The 18,575-nt window shown below is 43.7% G+C and overlaps 6 protein-coding genes across 6 annotated transcripts in view; 3 read left to right on the top strand and 3 right to left on the bottom strand.

Annotated features, from left to right (window-relative positions):
- Window positions 1–366: 366 nt before the first annotated feature.
- LOC126565068 (alpha-tocopherol transfer protein-like) overlaps window positions 367–18,575 on the top strand; it is a 174,457-nt gene continuing 156,248 nt past the window's right edge. The window contains exons 1-4 of the mRNA XM_050222206.1: window positions 367–374; window positions 501–680; window positions 1,593–1,687; window positions 1,777–2,485. Coding sequence (XP_050078163.1) covers window positions 371–374; window positions 501–680; window positions 1,593–1,687; window positions 1,777–2,454 — 957 coding nt within the window. The 5' untranslated portion in view covers window positions 367–370 and the 3' untranslated portion in view covers window positions 2,455–2,485. The remainder of the gene's footprint in view (window positions 375–500; window positions 681–1,592; window positions 1,688–1,776; window positions 2,486–18,575) is intronic.
- Window positions 4,223–6,071, top strand: LOC126564430 (la-related protein 7). Its single transcript, XM_050221473.1, has 3 exons — window positions 4,223–4,406; window positions 4,478–5,303; window positions 5,381–6,071. Exons 1-3 carry the CDS (start codon window positions 4,223–4,225, stop codon window positions 6,069–6,071), a joined length of 1,701 nt encoding a protein of 566 aa, XP_050077430.1.
- LOC126560351 (NHP2-like protein 1 homolog) lies at window positions 6,727–7,607 on the bottom strand. Its single transcript, XM_050216313.1, has 2 exons — window positions 7,575–7,607; window positions 6,727–7,107 (listed from the first exon to the last, which is right to left on the bottom strand). The coding sequence occupies exons 1-2, from the start codon at window positions 7,605–7,607 to the stop codon at window positions 6,727–6,729; spliced, it is 414 nt and encodes a 137-aa protein (XP_050072270.1).
- Window positions 7,606–7,995, top strand: LOC126565607 (SNAPIN protein homolog). Its single transcript, XM_050222801.1, has one exon. The coding sequence runs from the start codon at window positions 7,606–7,608 to the stop codon at window positions 7,993–7,995; it is 390 nt and encodes a 129-aa protein (XP_050078758.1).
- On the bottom strand, window positions 8,104–9,047 carry LOC126565179 (ribonuclease H2 subunit B). Its single transcript, XM_050222326.1, has 2 exons — window positions 9,008–9,047; window positions 8,104–8,938 (listed from the first exon to the last, which is right to left on the bottom strand). The coding sequence occupies exons 1-2, from the start codon at window positions 9,039–9,041 to the stop codon at window positions 8,118–8,120; spliced, it is 855 nt and encodes a 284-aa protein (XP_050078283.1). The 5' UTR covers window positions 9,042–9,047; the 3' UTR covers window positions 8,104–8,117.
- On the bottom strand, window positions 11,425–17,605 carry LOC126565820 (myb protein). The gene is made up of 9 exons (XM_050223030.1): window positions 17,595–17,605; window positions 17,455–17,560; window positions 17,217–17,366; window positions 13,599–14,540; window positions 12,624–12,899; window positions 12,254–12,474; window positions 11,876–12,179; window positions 11,635–11,754; window positions 11,425–11,553 (listed from the first exon to the last, which is right to left on the bottom strand). Exons 2-9 carry the CDS (start codon window positions 17,542–17,544, stop codon window positions 11,425–11,427), a joined length of 2,232 nt encoding a protein of 743 aa, XP_050078987.1. The 5' UTR covers window positions 17,545–17,560; window positions 17,595–17,605.

The following is an 18,575-nucleotide window of genomic DNA, read 5'->3' as shown; positions in this document are numbered from 1 at the left end:
GAACATGAGACTTTGGTGCACCTGCTTCATACGATACGGTGCATGTGCGGGCCCGATAAGTTCATGGCCGATACTTAGCGCTGCGTAAGCGTAACGGCAATTAGCACCCGATTTGATGGGCATCCCTCTAATGGAGGCTTGGTTTCTGTTTGGAACGTCCCAAAAAACCATTCGCAATTTTGCGTGCCCAAAAAAGGTCACTTGGAGGACTTGTGTGACCCGGAACATCACGTTTGCTTTGTGTAGAATTTAGAGAAGTAACGCAAGACGCCAAATTGAGTTTGCTTTTTACGTTTAATATCCTCAGATCGAGACCTAGCATTATAAATTAATTCCTGAGATCCAATCTCTGGAGAAATATTAATTCAAAATGAGTAAGTATTTGAAAAAAAAAGTGTATAGAGAACTTAAATTTCTCAGAATATTGTAACTCCAACAAGGGCTTGTTCAAATAATTTTCTAATCATCCCATTTTTTTTAACTTTTCTTGTTCCTTCCAGGGGTACCAACGATGCTGTCCGACGTAGAGGAACTGCCCTCGGTGCAACTGGGCGACTATGTGCTACGGTTTGAGCTTGAAGATCTGACACCCTTCGGCAAGGAAGTGGCCAAAAATGAGCTACGCGAAACACCCGAAATACGTACTGCCGCCATCGAAGAGTTGCGCACATTGCTCAAAGGTAAGGGCAATCAATGGCGGAAGCCTGATGATGCTGATGATGATCTCATTGCCACAGACTTTGTGCCCTTGGACACTTGGGCAAATGAGCGTTATTCCATCAATCATGCACCCGTGGAACTTAATTAAACCTGTCGGAGGTTTCATAAGAATCACAAATCCTAGTGGAAGGTTTCTCCCATTAAATTGCTTTATGGAATATACACATTTTTGCTAACATGAGTTGGCAATAAACAGAGGCTTGAGTGTGCGTATTTTGGGTGGTAATTGATTTTATCAACAACTTAAATGGTTGTTGGAGAGTTTAGCTTTTGTACTTAGATGAGTGTCGTAAATCAAAAATAAATCCAAAATTGTGTTCCATACTCTTGACTATACAACAATATATCAGCAAGAGCTCGCATCCGTTTGCGCGTTGATGATCGAAATCTGATCATTAGTCATGCACTGCGATCTCGGTGCTTTTTTTGCACCCATGCCTCTTGCAACTCTCGCAATGTACGGTAGATTGCTTAGGATGATTGCTGTGAAGAGTACTGTGACCAATTCTCAATCTCTCCAAAGCAAAAGATTCCACCCATCTTGTCTAGACACGTTACCACCACCACCACATGTACACTGATCGTCGTTAGTAAATCATTGCGATGAATCATGATGACGACACAACGTTCAAACGGGTAATTTTTGTATACAAGGTGGACGAGCAGAGGACGATGACTAGCCTAAAACCAAATTACTCAATGCGCCGTGCAGAGCGATCAATAGGTGGAAAAGTACTTTGATTCTTGGCCACAAAACGATAAATAATTGCACAGAAACGTTGCATCAACTTTGATCAGAGAAGTGTACAAATTGACTAGACTTCTCATATACTAAAAAAAAAAATGTTTCCTTTTTTCTCTTCCTACCTTAGATGTTGAAGGCTTGGTCGTGCCGCTAGACAACGATGACTGGATGATCCGATTCCTTCGGCCATGCAAATTCTACGCAAAGAGTGCCTGCGAGTTGGTAAGTAAATCAATGATTAATTTATTGAAATATTTCAATCTCCCAACGTCATTCCGATAACTTACCTATCCCTTACCTATCCAATCCAGATCCAGCGGTACTACCAGTTCAAGGTAAAACATTGGGACATGTACAACGAGCTGATGCCGTCGAAGGAAGCGAACATCTTCAAACAGAACATTCTGGCCGTCTTCCCGAACCGCGACCAGCTCGGTCGCCGTGTGCTCCTGCTCGAGCTCGGCAAAAGCTGGAAGCACAAGGAAGTGACACTCGACGAAGTGTTCAAGGGTTGTGTGCTGTTCCTGGAGGCGGCCATGCTTGAGCCCGAAACGCAAGTCCACGGTGCGGTCGTGATCTTCGACATGGATGGGCTGACACTGCAGCAGGCCTGGCAGTTTACGCCTCCGTTTGCCAAGCGTATCGTCGACTGGCTGCAGGATGCGGTCCCGCTCCGCATCAAGGGTATCCACATTATTAATCAGCCAAAGATCTTCAACATGGTGTTTGCACTGTTTAAACCGATTCTGCGCGAGAAGCTGCGCAACCGTATCATCTTCCACGGTACCGATCGTGACTCACTGTACAAGCACATCTCGAAGGAGTGTTTGCCGGCAGTTTACGGTGGTACGGTCGATGCACCCCGAGTGCAGGGTGAACAGTGGTACGAGCTGTTGCTCAAGTGTGACAACGAGTACAAGGAGATCAACAACTACGGGTACACCAAGCAGCTGGAGGAGCAGCGCAACAAGAAGAACAAGAAAAAGTGATCCTTCTGTCGGTACTTTGGCTGGGACTATGGTCTGAAGAAGAAGGCGCCAGCACGTGCGCCATGTGATGCTTATATATTCCATTAAAAGTAACAAACAAAGATCTACACACCACCCAAGGCACTCTACTACTACTAGTTGAATGATTCGATCCCCATTTCTGGGAATGATTTAGATTCCACGCCACCAAACATTACGCCATGGTTTCGGGATTCACGACAAAACGCAACGACCATGACGACGCACATACACTGGAAGCACAAAAAGAGAAGAGAAACAAAAACACATTAGCTCAGTTAGACCTATGAATCTACTATCTAGAACGTTGTTGGGTACAAAAACCAAAGTTGTACCGTACTATTACTGCTAGAGCGAACTATCTCAAACAAGGTGTGATAGGCTATAGATACATTACAACAACAGGCAGATCTTATTTCGTTTGCTTGTAGCAGTCCGCTTCCCTGTCTCAATTCATTCTCTCCTGCAGAAAGGATTGAATTAGACTGTTTGTGAGGAGAAACAGTAAAGCAAAACAAAAACTTATGTAGGATTAAATTATCTACTTTTTTAAAAACCCATATCGTTAAGTATTGCGGTTAGTGAAGGTGAAAACTAATAAAAAGCTTGAAAGGAATTGGATTCGTGTGCGTTATAGTTTCAGTTTGCCGATCAATGTTTAGATTTGGTTGAGGATCAATGCTGATTTGGTTGAGGATCAATGCTGATTGGGCAGAGGCTCTCTGGTCGTGATAGAGTCCAACTGGGAGCAAATTTGCTGCCTTGGTGCGATCGTTAGTTCAGACCAAGACTGCCGAAGACTCCAACAACCCAAAAAATTAACTCAATGGAACCTAGTCCTGGACTATGCTGACTGAGAACGTCACTGCACTCGCAATTTTCGAACGGAGAGTGCCAAGAACCAACATGGGCAGTGTATGCAAGCAGAGCGATTGAACTCCTCGCTAGCTGATCTGTTTGGTGCTGGAGATGAGAATGCCGGACTCAAGTCTCACCAGGAAGGCGACGGACAAATTAGCCGGAGATTGCAAGATGAAACATGCCAGCACGTTTCAAGAGAGTCGTGTCATTCAATGACACCATACAACTCAGATTGAGTTAAAGCTTTTTTAAAACGGAATTAGGCGATTTAAATTCCACATGCTGTTTGATTTTCGGATTCGTGGGATGAAGACAATTCCTGCATGAGGAACGCTCCCCAGTGCCACAACAGAGTTCCACAAGGAATCATAGAAGCCTCGTCAGCGATCCTTGCCGCAAAAGGAGGAAAAGACGGTGATAGGTTGTAGTACCTATTGGAGAAACGCAGTCCTAGAGCGAGTTTCCTGGATATCTAAACAATGATCCTTACCTTCCAGCGGTCCAAAAAGAAGATGGCGTCGATGCGTTCACAAGAAGCACAAACAGTTCACAAAAAGCATCAAACAATAGATACATTACTGGCGACACATTGCCAAGACTCGGTTAAAATCACTTCTGTAACACTTCATACCCACTAAACGACCGGAGCACCCGTTAAAATAGTATTTTTTTTTTTTCGGTAGCTTTTATCAACAACGTGCACCCGGCACAATTCTCAACTCTACACTGTTTACAGTTTTGTCCATTTTGACAGCATTGAAAATTTCACTGTGCAGCACTGCAGGTGTCACACGCGCTGACATTCGGTTGCGTTTATTATTTTTTACCGGGAATTGACGAATCGTACAAACATAAACAAACCGCAGCTCGCTGATCAGCACCATTCGATATGGAAAGCTTGGAAAATCCAACCTCCGGCACTGATGCGGAAAAGGACACGACCACAACGAAGAAAGGACGCCATCGGAGCAAACACAAATTCAATTCAATTCGCACACAGATGGAATTTTACTTCTCCGATGCAAACTTAACCAAAGACCGGTACATGGGACAGCTGGTACGGGATGGGCCGTGTAAGTTTGTGTGCTTCCTCCCTTTTTTTTAGTGCGTTCCTATTTACAGTCTAATTTCCTACACTTCCCAGTCATTCAACTAGAGGAGTTTCTAAAGTTCAACAAAATCAAAGCACTTACGACGAGCGTGGAAGAGATTGCGAATGCGTTGAAAAACTCCACCCTGCTCGAGCTGTCCGACGATCGTACCAAGGTGCGCCGCAGAACGGAACTAGTGGTGAAGGAAAACTGCGAAGAATGTACCCTGTACGTGGAACGCTTACCACCGAAAGCAAACCACGACTGGGTGAGAAATGTATTTTCCAGCTACGGGAAGGTTGCGTACGTATCGCTGCCAACGTTTAAACATTCGCGCAAGATAAAAGAGTTTGGATTTGTAGAGTTTGAGGAGGAAGCGAGCGTGCAGAAGGCGTTGAAAGCGTTTAAAACGTTCGGTGGTGTGCTGGAGTTTGATTCAACAGATCCGGCCAAAATGGCAAGCATTAAGACGTACGAGCAGGAAAACAGTAAGCTGCCGGAAGATGGTGAAAGTGTGAAAATCGAGACGGATGATGAAAAGCCAACGGAAGTGGACGGTTCACTTGAGGAAGGTGGAGAGATGGAAGTTTCCGCAATGGGCAAGGTGGAAGCAGATCTTAAGGAGGAGGTCGATTGTGATGAACCACCAGCAAAAAGACATAAAATCGAACCGACGAGCGATGAGGACGATGATATACAAGAGTTTCAACGGACGGATCCGGCTGGTGAAGAGAATGCGGAAGAGGAAAAGGACGGGGAGGGGAATCTGGAACCAACTGGTGGTGGTAAGAAGAAATGTCGCCAAAGGAAGGGATGTAGCATCATCAAGAAGGAGCTTCAGCTGGACGATAAGGTGTATGAGATCAAAATAATGACCAAGTAAGTGTAATCACGCTGACCCGGGGAAACCCGATTCGAACTCTTTCGTGAAACTTTTTGTCTAATATATTTTTTAGGAAGGAATGGCGTCGTTTACGGAACAAATATCTGAACCTCCAAAAGGCGGAAGCCAAGAAATTGAAGCGCCTTTTCCACCAAACTTCTAACAAGCACCACAAACGGGGTTGCCATCCGAAAGCAACCAACTCATTCAATTCGACAGGCGCTTCCGCTAGTACTGGTGGTGGAATAGCAATTAAATCGATTAAATCTTCCCCGAGAGTTAATTTTTACGGCGCGATGCCGGTGGATGAGGAGCACACCGAGGTGGAGGGAGCAAATCCACTCCAATCTGACCAACCGGAGGAAAGTTTTGCTGCCATAGCAAAGCGGCCATTGTTTTCCTTCGAACCGGGACTGATTGTGTGTGTAAAGTTTAGGGAACCGTGTGTGGATGTGAAGGATTTTCGGGCGGAACTGCGGCAGCATCCGTACGTGAAGTATATCGATTTGAAGGAGGGTGCGTTTGAGGCGTTCGTGCGGGTTGATAAGCCCGGTTCGGCGAATGCACTGGTGCGGGAGTACAATTCCGCCGAGCATGCCGCACAGATACTGAGCGGTGAGCAAGAGCAACAGTACTGGGACAAGATGATGCGCGATCGGGAGGATAAGCTAAACAAGCGGGTCAAGACGGAGCGGGTCCGGGGTCGTACGAAGCTAATTCGTAAGATAAATAGTCACATAAAGTTGGATGATGATGACGATTAAAAAAGATTTTTCTTGAAGGTAATAATGGTATCAATTTGGAAAATAAAATGAATTACAATTCTTCAAATATCTAAATTGGACATGGAAGTCTACTTTTTTCTTTCGTACCTTAACCTTGGTGTCTACGACCGAACAAAATAAACGTAACTCACCTCACCTATCTGGAAAAGCAAGCAAACTCGAATAGATGGAAAGATTAAAGCTTTACAATCCAAAAAATACTAATTCCCATACAAAACGTATGGCCTACTCGGGTAGACCGACGTAGTCTCTTTTAGGGCCATAGATTTCTTTTCCACGTAAAGGTGAAAAATGAGTTGGTCTGGGCATTCTACAAATTTTAACTGTTTTCGACTTTCCTACCCAAAGATTTTTATTTACAATTGATTATTACGGTCCAGTGCCGTATTGTCTTTCCTATCCAAAGATATTAGTGATTAAAACTTACCTAGGTAGGCGATCATTTACAGTAGGGTTAAGTAAGGATCACACAATAAGCAGAATTTTCGTGCTTTACGGACTTTTATCCGTAAAATCGTACCGATTTATATTGTTGTTCCTCTTCACTCTGCAACTCGTAAGTTTTTCGGTAGGAAAAAACATAAAATGCGTCATAATACACCTTGTTTGTACTTTGTCCTCGGGGCGAGGAGTGCTATACGAGCAGCCGCTCGATCTCCTGCTGAATTGATACAATCTGAGATTTCAGCTGCGAACCCTCGTCGATAGTAACGGAGCAGGCAACGATCGGGCGCGTTACACCGCACGCACGACCCAACGCTTGCTTGGACCGCACGAATACGTACGGCACATTCTTGTCTTCGCACAGCAGCGGAAGATGCAGGATGATTTCGATCGGTTCTGCATCCGCCGCCATCACGATAAACTCCGACAGACCACGGTTAAGAGTTTTGGTCGCTTCGTTGGCACCGCGACGCAACTGCTTGTAGTTTACCGCCTGCTGGATTAGTGTCATAATCTTCGACGTGAGGGCTTGATCCGCCAACGGATAGGCCTTCGGGTTAACCTCTTCAGTCTGTTGATGGAGGGGAAAGAAAATGAGACATCGGATTAGTATGCCGGTTGGATGTAAGTGACGCAAAACCACGCGGGGCGTTTGAAACAAGAAATACCCCTTATATTCACCATTCCACTTCATCGGTCACTTACCATTATAATGTGTGATCGGTTTTCGGGTCACGAAGTAGATTATATTGTAAAAGATGGAATTATTTACAGCAAAAATGACCTAAGCCTCGGCAACAAGCTTCATTGGCCGGAATAACAAGAGTAGTGAGGAAATCGACTGAAACCGCGTGGTCTCGAGAGTGTGTATGAATATGCGCAGGTTGGTATATGATTGCTTGCTGTCGAACGTCAAATGGTTGACGCAAGCTTCTCACTGTATACACCTTGTGCGTCACAAACGTCACACAAAACCAGCAACATTGATAACAAACTGTAAACAAACACGAAAATTTTTATCTTTCTCAACGAATTTACACAGAATTCAATTGTTATTGCAGTGTCGACCATGGCCGATGATCATTCGGATAGCTCACTAACTTCGATCGATGACGAGCGGACAGACAATACGGAAAATCTGTGCGAAAATCCAACCCGAGACATCCTGACGGAGGGATTCTTCCGTCTCTTCAAACCTGTGATCGATGAGCTGGAAAATAATATTCGTGGCGCGAGTAAAACGCAGAGCGAACTACGCCAACAGCTTGAGGAACTGTCCGGTGAAATGAAGAATCTTAACTTTGAAAACGATCCGGTACTGCACGAATACTTCAAACGTATGGTGCGCGTGAAGCAGAAAGTCGTTGTGATAATGAACATACTTCAAGGGGCACAGGAAAGGCTTGTCACGCTGTGCCAGCAGCAGGAAATTCAAGCTCCCGGTGTGCCCAGCACGTGAACCCGAAAAAGGCGCTGCTCACCAAAGCTAGGTTAATTTGTAGCATTTACACACCCTCCATTCCTATCGTATTAATAGAAGCGCTTATCAGCATCAAAAACTCAACAACATGAGGGGTGTGTTTATTTTTTGAAAAAACTCGAAATACTTTTCGACCCACTGGCTGCCTTTGCAAGGGCTTTTGCTTTTGCCGACACTTTCTTCTCGGACGCCGGGAGTTTTATCGGGGTGGTTTCGTGGATGTCTTCCTTCTTGATTTTCTTCACCACCGCCGATTCCAGGTCCACTATCGATTTACGCTTTTTGGAAATGTTTTCATCCTCCGGGAAACCCAACGCCGTGGCCAGTTTCCGCCCAAACTCGAGCGATAAATAATCGGCCACAATCCCAAATGCCGTATGCAGTGTGCTTTTATCGTCCTCTTCCGTTTCGTTCTCTTTTTCTTCCTTGATGTAGTTTAACGAACGAGCCGCAGGTCCTTCCTGCTTGCCAATCGCTTTACACAATCGGTGGCATTTAGTTACGAGCCATTCAAGCGTTTTTGTCTCGTTGTACTTGAACGCGTGTATATCGCCGGCACACTTTTCATCCGCCACTAGAGTCATCCGGGACGGGCACAATACATCGGTCAGCCTGGAAGTGTGTGGGAACTTGCCGTCCACAATGATCTGATCGAGTGGAACTGCTCGTTCGCTGCAGTTTTCTACCAGGTACGGGAGCACCAAAAACAGAGGATCGATCGGTGTGGGAAGAAATATTTTCCCATTGGAACACACCGCCTCATTAATAAACCATGAACGATGCTGTTCGTTGAAGCAATTCACTTCGTAGAGGGTGGATTCTTTCGCTCGGCGTCGGATTAAATATTTTGACTCATTTCTTGTGGCAGGATTGCGCAAGGATATGATGCTCAGGCTCACATTATTGCTCTCAATCATGGAATCTAAAACAAAACAGAATAAAAACTCTTTCAGTTATGATTTCGTTGAATTGAAAAAATGGTACTGCTTACCTTTAAATATAAAAAAGAACTTATTGGAGGACATTATGAACAGACACAATAGGTATGCGTATATTAAAATAAACAAACAATTTTGAGCGCGAAATTGCAACAGACAGGATGTGTTTTGTTGTGGAAACATTCCCTCCCCAATAAGCAAACCAAGGTTGCTACATGTAAGGTAACGTTTATGAGCACGCGAGATTGAACTGCGAGACGGAAAGGAAAGTGAGTATCGTGAATTATTTTCCCGAGGAAAAAGGATGGTAGTTTGATATCAGAATCAGGATGTACGGAAAGTCGAGCCGATTTTTGGGAAGAATTAAAAATTACATCCAAATCAGTTTTCTTTCAATCACATTTTTGACCTTCCTAGTTGAGATTTTCATTACGCCTCTTCAATTAAGAAACCTTCAAGCAGCTGAAACTTATAGGTCGATACTTCTTCGAATGAGAGGTTGTTTCGTCAAAAAGTTTCATTGTAAAATTAGCCTTGTTTGAAGATGATCCCCCATTCTAGTAGATGAAGTTAGACGACAGAGTTTCTTCAACTACAAGGTTTCTTGTTGGAAAAGGTGTATTCGACTGCAACTTTACACAAAAGAAGCTCCTTTAAAACAGTAATGGGCGGCTGCTCACTAACATCTGCCTCGTGAGTGCAAAGATTTATCCCGCGATTTCGAAGATTTACCTCGTAATGGTAAAGAGCCACCTCGTGAGGGAGAAGAGAGCCATCTCGTGAGGGCAAAGAGCTCCAAAAATGGCGAAAAGCTACATCATGAGGGTGAAGAGCTACCTTTTTTAAATAAAAGAGCACGCTCAGAGTCCTCAGTTCATTGAGGTGAGGCCTCCTGGTAGCTCACTACTCAACAATAACTACGAATACTTTTTCACAGAGGAGAACTAGCCGAGTATGCATCTACAAGGTCGCGTTTCGAGGCGAGGTTTGGAGGAGGAATCCCTTTCAATTAGGAAAACTCTTTGTAAAAAGATCCCATTTGAACAGCACTGTATCACGGCTTAGCGCTATGGTCATACTTCTCTAAGTGTTTAACTACTTTCACTACTTTATTTTTCCTTCTCGCCCATTTTATACCACTGACAAATATAAGACAATACAAAAAAATCTTTCCGACACATTTACAATCAATTGTATTAAATAAACCTTCCTCTTGTGAACGTATACGGGCGCTCCCAGCATACATATCTGTTTATATATATTAGTACGATATTTGTGTGTCTGTGCAGCTTGTAAGTAGATGATTTTGCATATCAAAAATAGTTCCTTTTTGCCTGAGAGCCCTACTTTTGTACATGTTATCCAACTGCCCTTCCTATGACTTATCTAAGAACTGAATCAAACCTAACACATTATAAATGTATGTACCTACTATGCTCCTCCTAAACTGGTGGTTTACCAAACTTTCTAAAAACAAAAACTGAATTTTAAGAATCACTCCTGTCGAAAGAGAAAAAAGACACAACAAAAACTGTGTTGTTTTAAATTAAAATTTCGTGAAAATTCGCATGGGTACATCTACTTGTTGTCGAACCTTGTGTTATTTGAAGCTAAAGCTAAGTGTGTGTACAAAGGATTAGTTCCATTATTGACAAAGTTTTATATTGGTGTTAAGGAATCTGTAATGGTGAAATTACCATAATTTGTTGTCTTGCAAAGTAAGCTTAATAATAAAATTTAAAATCCTCATATATATATGAGGATATATATATATATATATATATATATATATATATATATATATATATATATATATATATATATATATATATATATATACCTTTAGGGGCGGTGTAGGTGTAGGTGTAGGCGACAGCGGCGCCGGTCTTCAGGACCGGCGCCGCTGTCGGTCCGGATGGGGCAGGACCCATCCGGACCGTTCCCCCGTAGTGAGGCCTGACTAACCAACTAGTTTGCTGCTTCTTATCTGCTAAAAAGGTGCGGGAAGTTTTTTTTTTGGTTAGTTTTGAACGTTTACAGTCATCCTACTCTGCCTCTACGAAAATTCAAACTGGGAGTTTACGTAAGAGGAACGTGTTACAAATTTGTTGTTTAACAAAGAAAGATGCCATATATGCGACGCGCTCTTCATACGATACAAACAAAACCGTTGCTTATTATTTTGTTTAGCTATATCGTTGTGCCGCGCTATATAACCAATCTAAACCTAACCCATAAGTTTGTAAACTTATTCAAAAAAAAAATAAAAAATAAGTTTTTAAAATAAAACCTACTACATATGATGCACTCTGCTGGGTCCTTATTTCACTAGTGGTTACGAGCAATCGGGATCCTTTCTAGTCTGGTACTTTGCATTAAATAGATTGCTTTTGCACAAAAAATGGGGAGGACACACACACGTACTCCCTTATTGGAAGAGTGTTTCCAACGTATGTTACTGTTGCGTGTTTTACTTATAAAAGTTTAACGATCTTGGCTGAAGGGATGTCTTCTTGAGACAACCGTGTGCTTGCTGCGAAACGATCATGTGATCGCGCGTTTTGCCGCACGCATACTTTTCCCACTTCGGGTCAACGGGCTGAAAAGAGGAGGGAAAGAAAGGAAAAATTAGAATTTTGGCACACACAAGAACACATTGTGAAAGACAAGATGGACTTACCACCGGTGATTTTGTGGTGGACTTGTTAGGATCCTTCGCATCACCGCTACCGTCGAGCAGTAGTTGCTCACGCAAGGATGGTGACAGTGTTACACCCGAGTCCGAAATAAGAGATTTACTCTGGGGAAAAGATTAAACAAAATATGAATAAGTGTGTGTGTTATAGTTATGGCAATTTTCCATGGACTGGACTGGAGGCGCCTAGTACTTTGTACGAAAAAATGTCCTTCACGAAGCTTACCGGTGTTTCGGCGAAAAAGCTCATGTCCGAGTTTTCCCATTGATTTGTTATCATTGACGAAGAGTTGGCCGGCTTTTTTCCTACCCGCGGAGACAGTTGACCACTTCGCGATGGCACCGTGTTTTCCTTCGAATCAACCGTAACCGTTGGACCATTGTTAATGACCGTTTTATTGCCAGTCGATAGGTCACTGCTGCTCGCAATCGTGGACGATGTTTCGTCCTTCGAGTTTTCCTTCGCCTGCTCTTGGTTCATTATTTCGGCAATGTCCTCACCGATGCGGGCAGGGCTTGGAGGTACATAGCTGCGAGGAACAAAGGAAAGAGTTTAATAGATTATTATTGCTTTGCTTCTCTAGGTTTTCCAAAAGCCTCGTACATTTCTGAGCGCCGCTTTCCCAACTCTGCCATTGCGTTCTTGAACGGAGTCGGCGTCCGTGGTTCGATTGGCATTTTACCGGCTTCCTTCAACGGTGTTTTAATTTTCGTATCATCCTCATGTTCGCCAGGTTTCGCATTGGTCGAGACGGCTTTCACTTCAACCTTTGCCGATACGTCCTTCACTGGAACGGGAGTGCTTAGGAGACTAGTGTCGTTCTGCTGAAACGGACCAAATTAAGCATAGAAATTAATTAAAATTCCAAGGATCATTTCTTTACAAACCACTCCAGTCGTTAGATATATTAACAATAAAGAAGCAAACGTACTAACACATAATAAAAGCATAGTAAAAAACATAAAAAACATACTTTAACTGTTGCTCGTTTGACGGGCGTACTGGCGGGAAGCTGATCGAAGGACACGTTCAGGCTGGGCGAGTTCAAGAACTGGCTCGGTGAGAAGGGTAGCGGTTTGATGGGCGTTATGGAAGGTGACAGGAGGTGCATTTTATCCACACCGATACGATGATAGCCATTACCGTCCGGGCCGTTGACGCTCAGTGCATTATTATTGCCAGCAGTCTGTGCAACCCCATTACCACCTTGCTGATCGGCATAGTGCTCCTGCATCGATAGCAGTTCGTGCTGGCAATAGTAGTAGTATATGTACAAGTGTGAAAGCATTGGGTGTTGTTATGAATTAGGTGCAGATTGCGATTGTTTGTGTGCATCGTTGCTGTGTGGTGATCGATTATTGGTAGTTTTATTTTGGAAGATAATCTTCCATTTTCCGGACGAATGTTTAAGGAATACGTTCTGGCCGTCATCACGAAATAAAATAAATATCTCAATGTTTGAACCATCGCCGTCATTAATTAAAACAGTGTACCGGGTCAAAAACTAGATAATTTAAGACTAGAATGCCAACTAGGCGAATCTGTCATGAGCAATCAAGCGAATTGCGAGAATTGTTCAATTCAAGTGAACTGTGTTGATGCAATAAAATGAATTGAGTATAGGTCGTGGACTACTTTGTATTCAAAATCCCTAATAAACTCTCCAAATGCCATTTTCCGGACGGACGGATAGACGAATTTCTGATCTTTTGCAGAACAGCGAAGCAGTAACGAGCGCGTGTACGATATAAAGCAATAATGTTAGCCGTAACTTATAGAACGAAAAGCAAAGAACACTTAAACACACATTCAAATTAATTGAAAAACAATCAGAAAAGACATCAAAATGACAAGGAAATAAAATCACTCCTCAACAACAGAAAAGCACAACAAACAAAACAAAAAAAAAAACACAGAAAACCCCTGCAATTCTAGGCACATTTCTTACCATCTCTTGATCATCCTTTAACTTCCGCTTTCTTCGCAATATGTTCGGCGTTCCTGACTGACGTCCCTTTCGTTCTGTGTGCTCCGGCGAGTCACTGCTATCATTACGCGTCGCATTGATCAGTTCGTGTAGATCAATATTGGCCGGCATATATTGCTGATCACCGACCGCCATCGGGTACCCGCCAGCCGTTCCTCCACCTCCTCCACCCAGTGTGCTTTGTGTCACATCGGTAAGGGTATTATTGTTATTGTTGTTGTTGGACACATTGCTTTCGTCGAACAGCTTCATGTTCAGCCGCGTCGGATACACCGGCTCAATGAGATACTGCTTTTCCCGGTCCGGCAATGGGCGTATCAAGAAATCACCTTGCTCCGTCGATACGGCCACCTTAGCATCGATGTGCCCCTCCTCCAGCGGTACCTCATCCCGGAACCTGCGCTCATCGATCGATGGTTTTTTACGACTGTTGCGGATAATGTTCTGCAGGCTTTCGTGCGGTGGATAGCGTTTCAATTTCGTTTCACCACTGCGGGTCTCATCCAGTTCCGCGTTCGATCCACCACTTTGCTGCTGATAGTCTTGGTGTAGCTGTTGCTGCGGTTGGTTCGATTGTGACATGAGCTTCACGCGTCGTCGGGTCGCATCGGGCCCTTCGTACTTGCGACGCATCGTCGAATTCCAGTGATTTTTGATCGCATTGTCCGTTCGGCCGGGCAGCAATTTGGCGATCTTCGCCCACTGATTGCCGTACTGTCTGTGGGCCTCGTAGATGAGCTGATCTTCCTCGTCCGTCCAGGCGGTCTTTTTGATGTTCGGGTTGAGATGATTGTGCCACCGTTCGCGGCACTGTTTGCCAATGCGTCCGCGCAGATGCCGTGCGATGAGTGTCCATTTCTTTGGACCATACTTTGAGACCAGGGCGACCACTTTGTCATCCTCCTGAAATGGGGGGTAGGATATGAAGTTAGTAAAGTGCATAAAACATCAATGTTGTAGGACGATGTATTTGATGTGGATGAATACTAAGCTGGTAGCAGGAGTTTGAATCCTTGCTTTATTTAAGAAGTAACAATATTTTCCTACTGGGGTCTATTCGAAGAAAGCTTCGTCTTGATCCATGCATAGTTGTTCATGGTATTCTAAGACTTCTCTTTAGTATTTCAAATGTTAGATGATCAAGGGATATTGCTTCTGCAAGGATGCGACTGATCTCACTGTACGTCCATAAAGCTCACAATACACAAACATTACATGAAACGACCCTGAGTCATGAGCCGTCAACGTCTTAGAAATAGGCATTCCACTTCAATTACGTTCGAAGAAATATCAACAGAAAGATTTTAAGCATTGATGCCCATAACAAGTCTCCAACAGGGTTGTTTTCCTGCACAAAGTGCTGACTATCCTCATAGGAAATTTAAAGAACCATTATTGGAGACATCTTCCCTAAGCAGGGCGCCATTTTTTTTAACTTCAGGAAAGCTGACCAACCGCTCCTTCTAACATCCCCTAAAAGCGACTCAATTGAAGGACCTTCTGCAGGAATTTTAAATCAGTTCAACCAGCTACGCGGGATTCGATCCACATCCAACTATGTTTGAGATTTATCTTCGAAGCATGATATCGTAATTATTAATAAATGCACCAAAGTAAACCACATGATATTCATGTAAGCAAGTAAAATAACAACTTCAGGAAGGGAATGTAAAAATAAATACCTCCGCAATATCGGAAGCAATTTCTATTTTTGCATCGTCATCCGAGGCTCGGAACTCCTCTATAAAGTCTTCCTCATGCAGGCAGCAGTTCTTGTACCTTCCCTTTTCTCTAAACTTAAATTACTATAATAATTTTCTTCCGGTTATTGTTTTAGCTTTGCTGCGGATCTTCTCGCTCTGTTCTGAACCGTGAAAAAAACGTACGTTCCATCCACTACAAGCGATATCTGCTGACAATCTTATAATATCTCAGCCTTTCAAGAATATCTTTTTGACGAAACCATCCCTGATTGTTGTGGTCATGCTTCGGTGGTTGAGCGTTCTGCAACTTTGTCAACAGGGACCACACCCTTTCGTACTGTTCCGATTCGTTGGATTTTATAAACATTCCTTTCGATATAAATTTTCCTACAAGTTTGTTTCCATTTTCAAAACTTAAGTTCTTCAAATCAGCAATTAATCCTCCCGCATGAGCCACACAACACTTCCGGGTCTGTCTGTCTCTACCTACCAACCAACCAACCATCATCATCATACACCTTAACCAACACAATCCACAACAAACCTGTAGCTCTTGTTTTCCCCCACAACAAATAATTAAACGCGATTGAAAAGCGCAACACAGCGCACCACCATAGGGAGAGATCCCCGCCGTACAGCAGGAAGTACGATCGGGAAGGAACTAACAACACTCAACAAAATAAAAGGGGGAAATGCTACACTCCATTATGCGGGATAGGTGGCCTTCGTATTCGTTGTTGATAGTGTGCAATTTCTCCCTTCGGCATATGAGTCAACAAAAAAAAAAAACAAAAAACAAAAAAGGGAAAGGAGTCTCTGGACCCCTGCCTGGGTTTGCTACCTAACAACTTGTGATGATGTACATGCATGGATGATTCCATCATGATGAATGTTTATTCTCTAGGTCCGCGCTCATCAAGCATAGGAGACCCTTTCTTCTCTTCACATGGACATAGAAAGGGCATTGAAGGTAGGAAACATGTCGATTCTTGTCTGTATTTGATCATCTAGCCACCTCATCCTAGGCAGCATGTAGGCTTTCATAAAATTCTTCGCTTCACAAAAGATGATATTTGGTTCTAATTTCAATATTTTTCATTCACGCGCACGCACAACGTAAAGCAAAAACCGCGTGTCGAAGCAAATTTATGTGGCGACACATCTGTTCATATTTCGTCCACAACAACAGCAGTGAGGATCACGTGCGCGCCTTGGCTATGTTCTGGTGTCAAGCAGCTGCTGCTGTCTGTCTCTGGGTGGCTTAACAGCAAGAAGCAGGATCAATTTCATGCCTTTTCTTGCTTGACGCGCAATTTCTTCAAATCAGTTCCCGCACGTGCACTAGTGAGTCCCGGGCCTGGCCAGGGTTATGAGATTGTTTTGTTTTCCCACACATTCTGGACAAGACCAGAAACATGAACGATTTTCCAAACTGTATCTCAGATATCGCAACATGGCAATTATTTAATTGGGACTAATGAAGTCTTTCCATATAAACACACTTTTCGACTAGCGGCTAAGTATCATTAGATCAGAATTACTTCAAGAATTAGCTTAACCAAGCAGTTCTGAATTTAATTCTGAACTTAAAGCGGAGTAAAGTAACAAAATTTAATTATCCTGGTGATTTTTTGGAGACTCTTGAAGACTTGAAGATCCCGTCGAAATGGGACAAATTAACATCCTCTCAGCAACGGTCCCAAGGCTTTGATAGGTCCTCTAGCTGATCATAATAAGCTCATGTTAGCGCAGTATTCTTAGATATTTTCTTGGATAACTATCGTCACAGCACAACCCTGATCATATTGCTATTTGAAGTAAGATTTGACTAATTTATACGATACAGTACCAACCCCAGTTACCGAACCAAACTGACCTCCTTTGTCCACGGTCCCTTAATCAGGTCCGGATTCACCACCTTCGTCCAGCGCTGCTGACACTGTACGTCGGTACGATCCTTGAGCAGCCTCGAGATGATATCCCACCGTTCTCCGTACTGTTCCACCAGCTGTTTCAGGGCGGCATCCTGTCGAAAAATTAATTTAAAGAAAATGTATTAAAATTAGAGTAACATAAGCACACGAACTCTATCATGAATGGTAGAGTCATCTCACCTCATGCTTCGTCCAGCGAGATTTTGCGGACTTATCTCCCTGCGAGTGTTCGGAATTATCATCATCCGAGGTGTCCATCGTACCCGACATGGCTCGTTTGTGTGTCCTGTTTTCTGTTGTACAGCCCAAAAGTATGCAACAAAAGTTCAATCAACTCTCAACACTCACACATAAGGATGCACACAGGGAAATCCTTGTTGTACGCACACCCTTGCAATCTTGCGATGTTGTATCCAGAGGACACCCGAGAGGATGAGAATTTAAGGGTCCTTCTATTCTACAACAGGATAAGATCCGAAACTTCCGAACATGGGATGATGGCGCTGAAACACCGCTATCTGTGATCTCCCTCGCACACGTTGTTAGGTGGAAGCGTGTGTGTGTGTGATCATTTTATCCTTTACAGCTTTCTCTCGCTCTCGCTCGCTCTACACACATATGTACCAGCGCATATGCCGTGTATGTTGGCCGTAATAATTATTTCCACGGCAGATGTTTTGTTTCCGCTCACGCTTACGATGCAGGACGGTGTGCGCGCGCGCGGTAAGTAATGTTGAGTGGTTGTGGCGCCCGGCCCTTTTACACCGGTCTCTTCCCTTTTCTATCCCTCCCTTCGATCAGCCTTCTTCACCTAGGCAACGCAATAATACACCGTCACTTTCCTAGGGTGGTATGGGGTGATGGTTCGAGCATAAGGGTGCTTCTAAGCTTACTGCGCTTCTCTCTTTCACACTTCCGCTCTTTTTTCACGCAGGACTTGAGTGCACGTGTAAAAAGGGCTCTTCATTATTTTTTTTATACTCACACACATACAACGTAGCACTTGCACACGCACACTAGAACACATTCACATTTGCATACACGTTTTTATGCTTTTTTATATAGGTGGATAATTGATAACGCACATCTAGCGCAGCATACATGCGCACACACCTTTATCGATTCACACACTCACATTCACATTAACCAGCGCACGCAGCATAAGGTGGCTTTGCTATTTTCCCGCAGCCTTCTCGTTTCGATTCTTCCCCCAAGTAGCACAATAGATTAGGGGGAAACAGACTAATCGTCCCACAGGAAGCGCGAACGGTGCCGAATGGTGCTTGCTTCGAAACCTCCCG

Source organism: Anopheles maculipalpis, chromosome 3RL, assembly GCF_943734695.1.
Source record: "Anopheles maculipalpis chromosome 3RL, idAnoMacuDA_375_x, whole genome shotgun sequence".
Taxonomy (NCBI): domain Eukaryota; kingdom Metazoa; phylum Arthropoda; class Insecta; order Diptera; family Culicidae; genus Anopheles; species Anopheles maculipalpis.
Note: the sequence above shows the minus strand (reverse complement) of the source record. Positions and strands in the feature narration are given on the sequence as shown.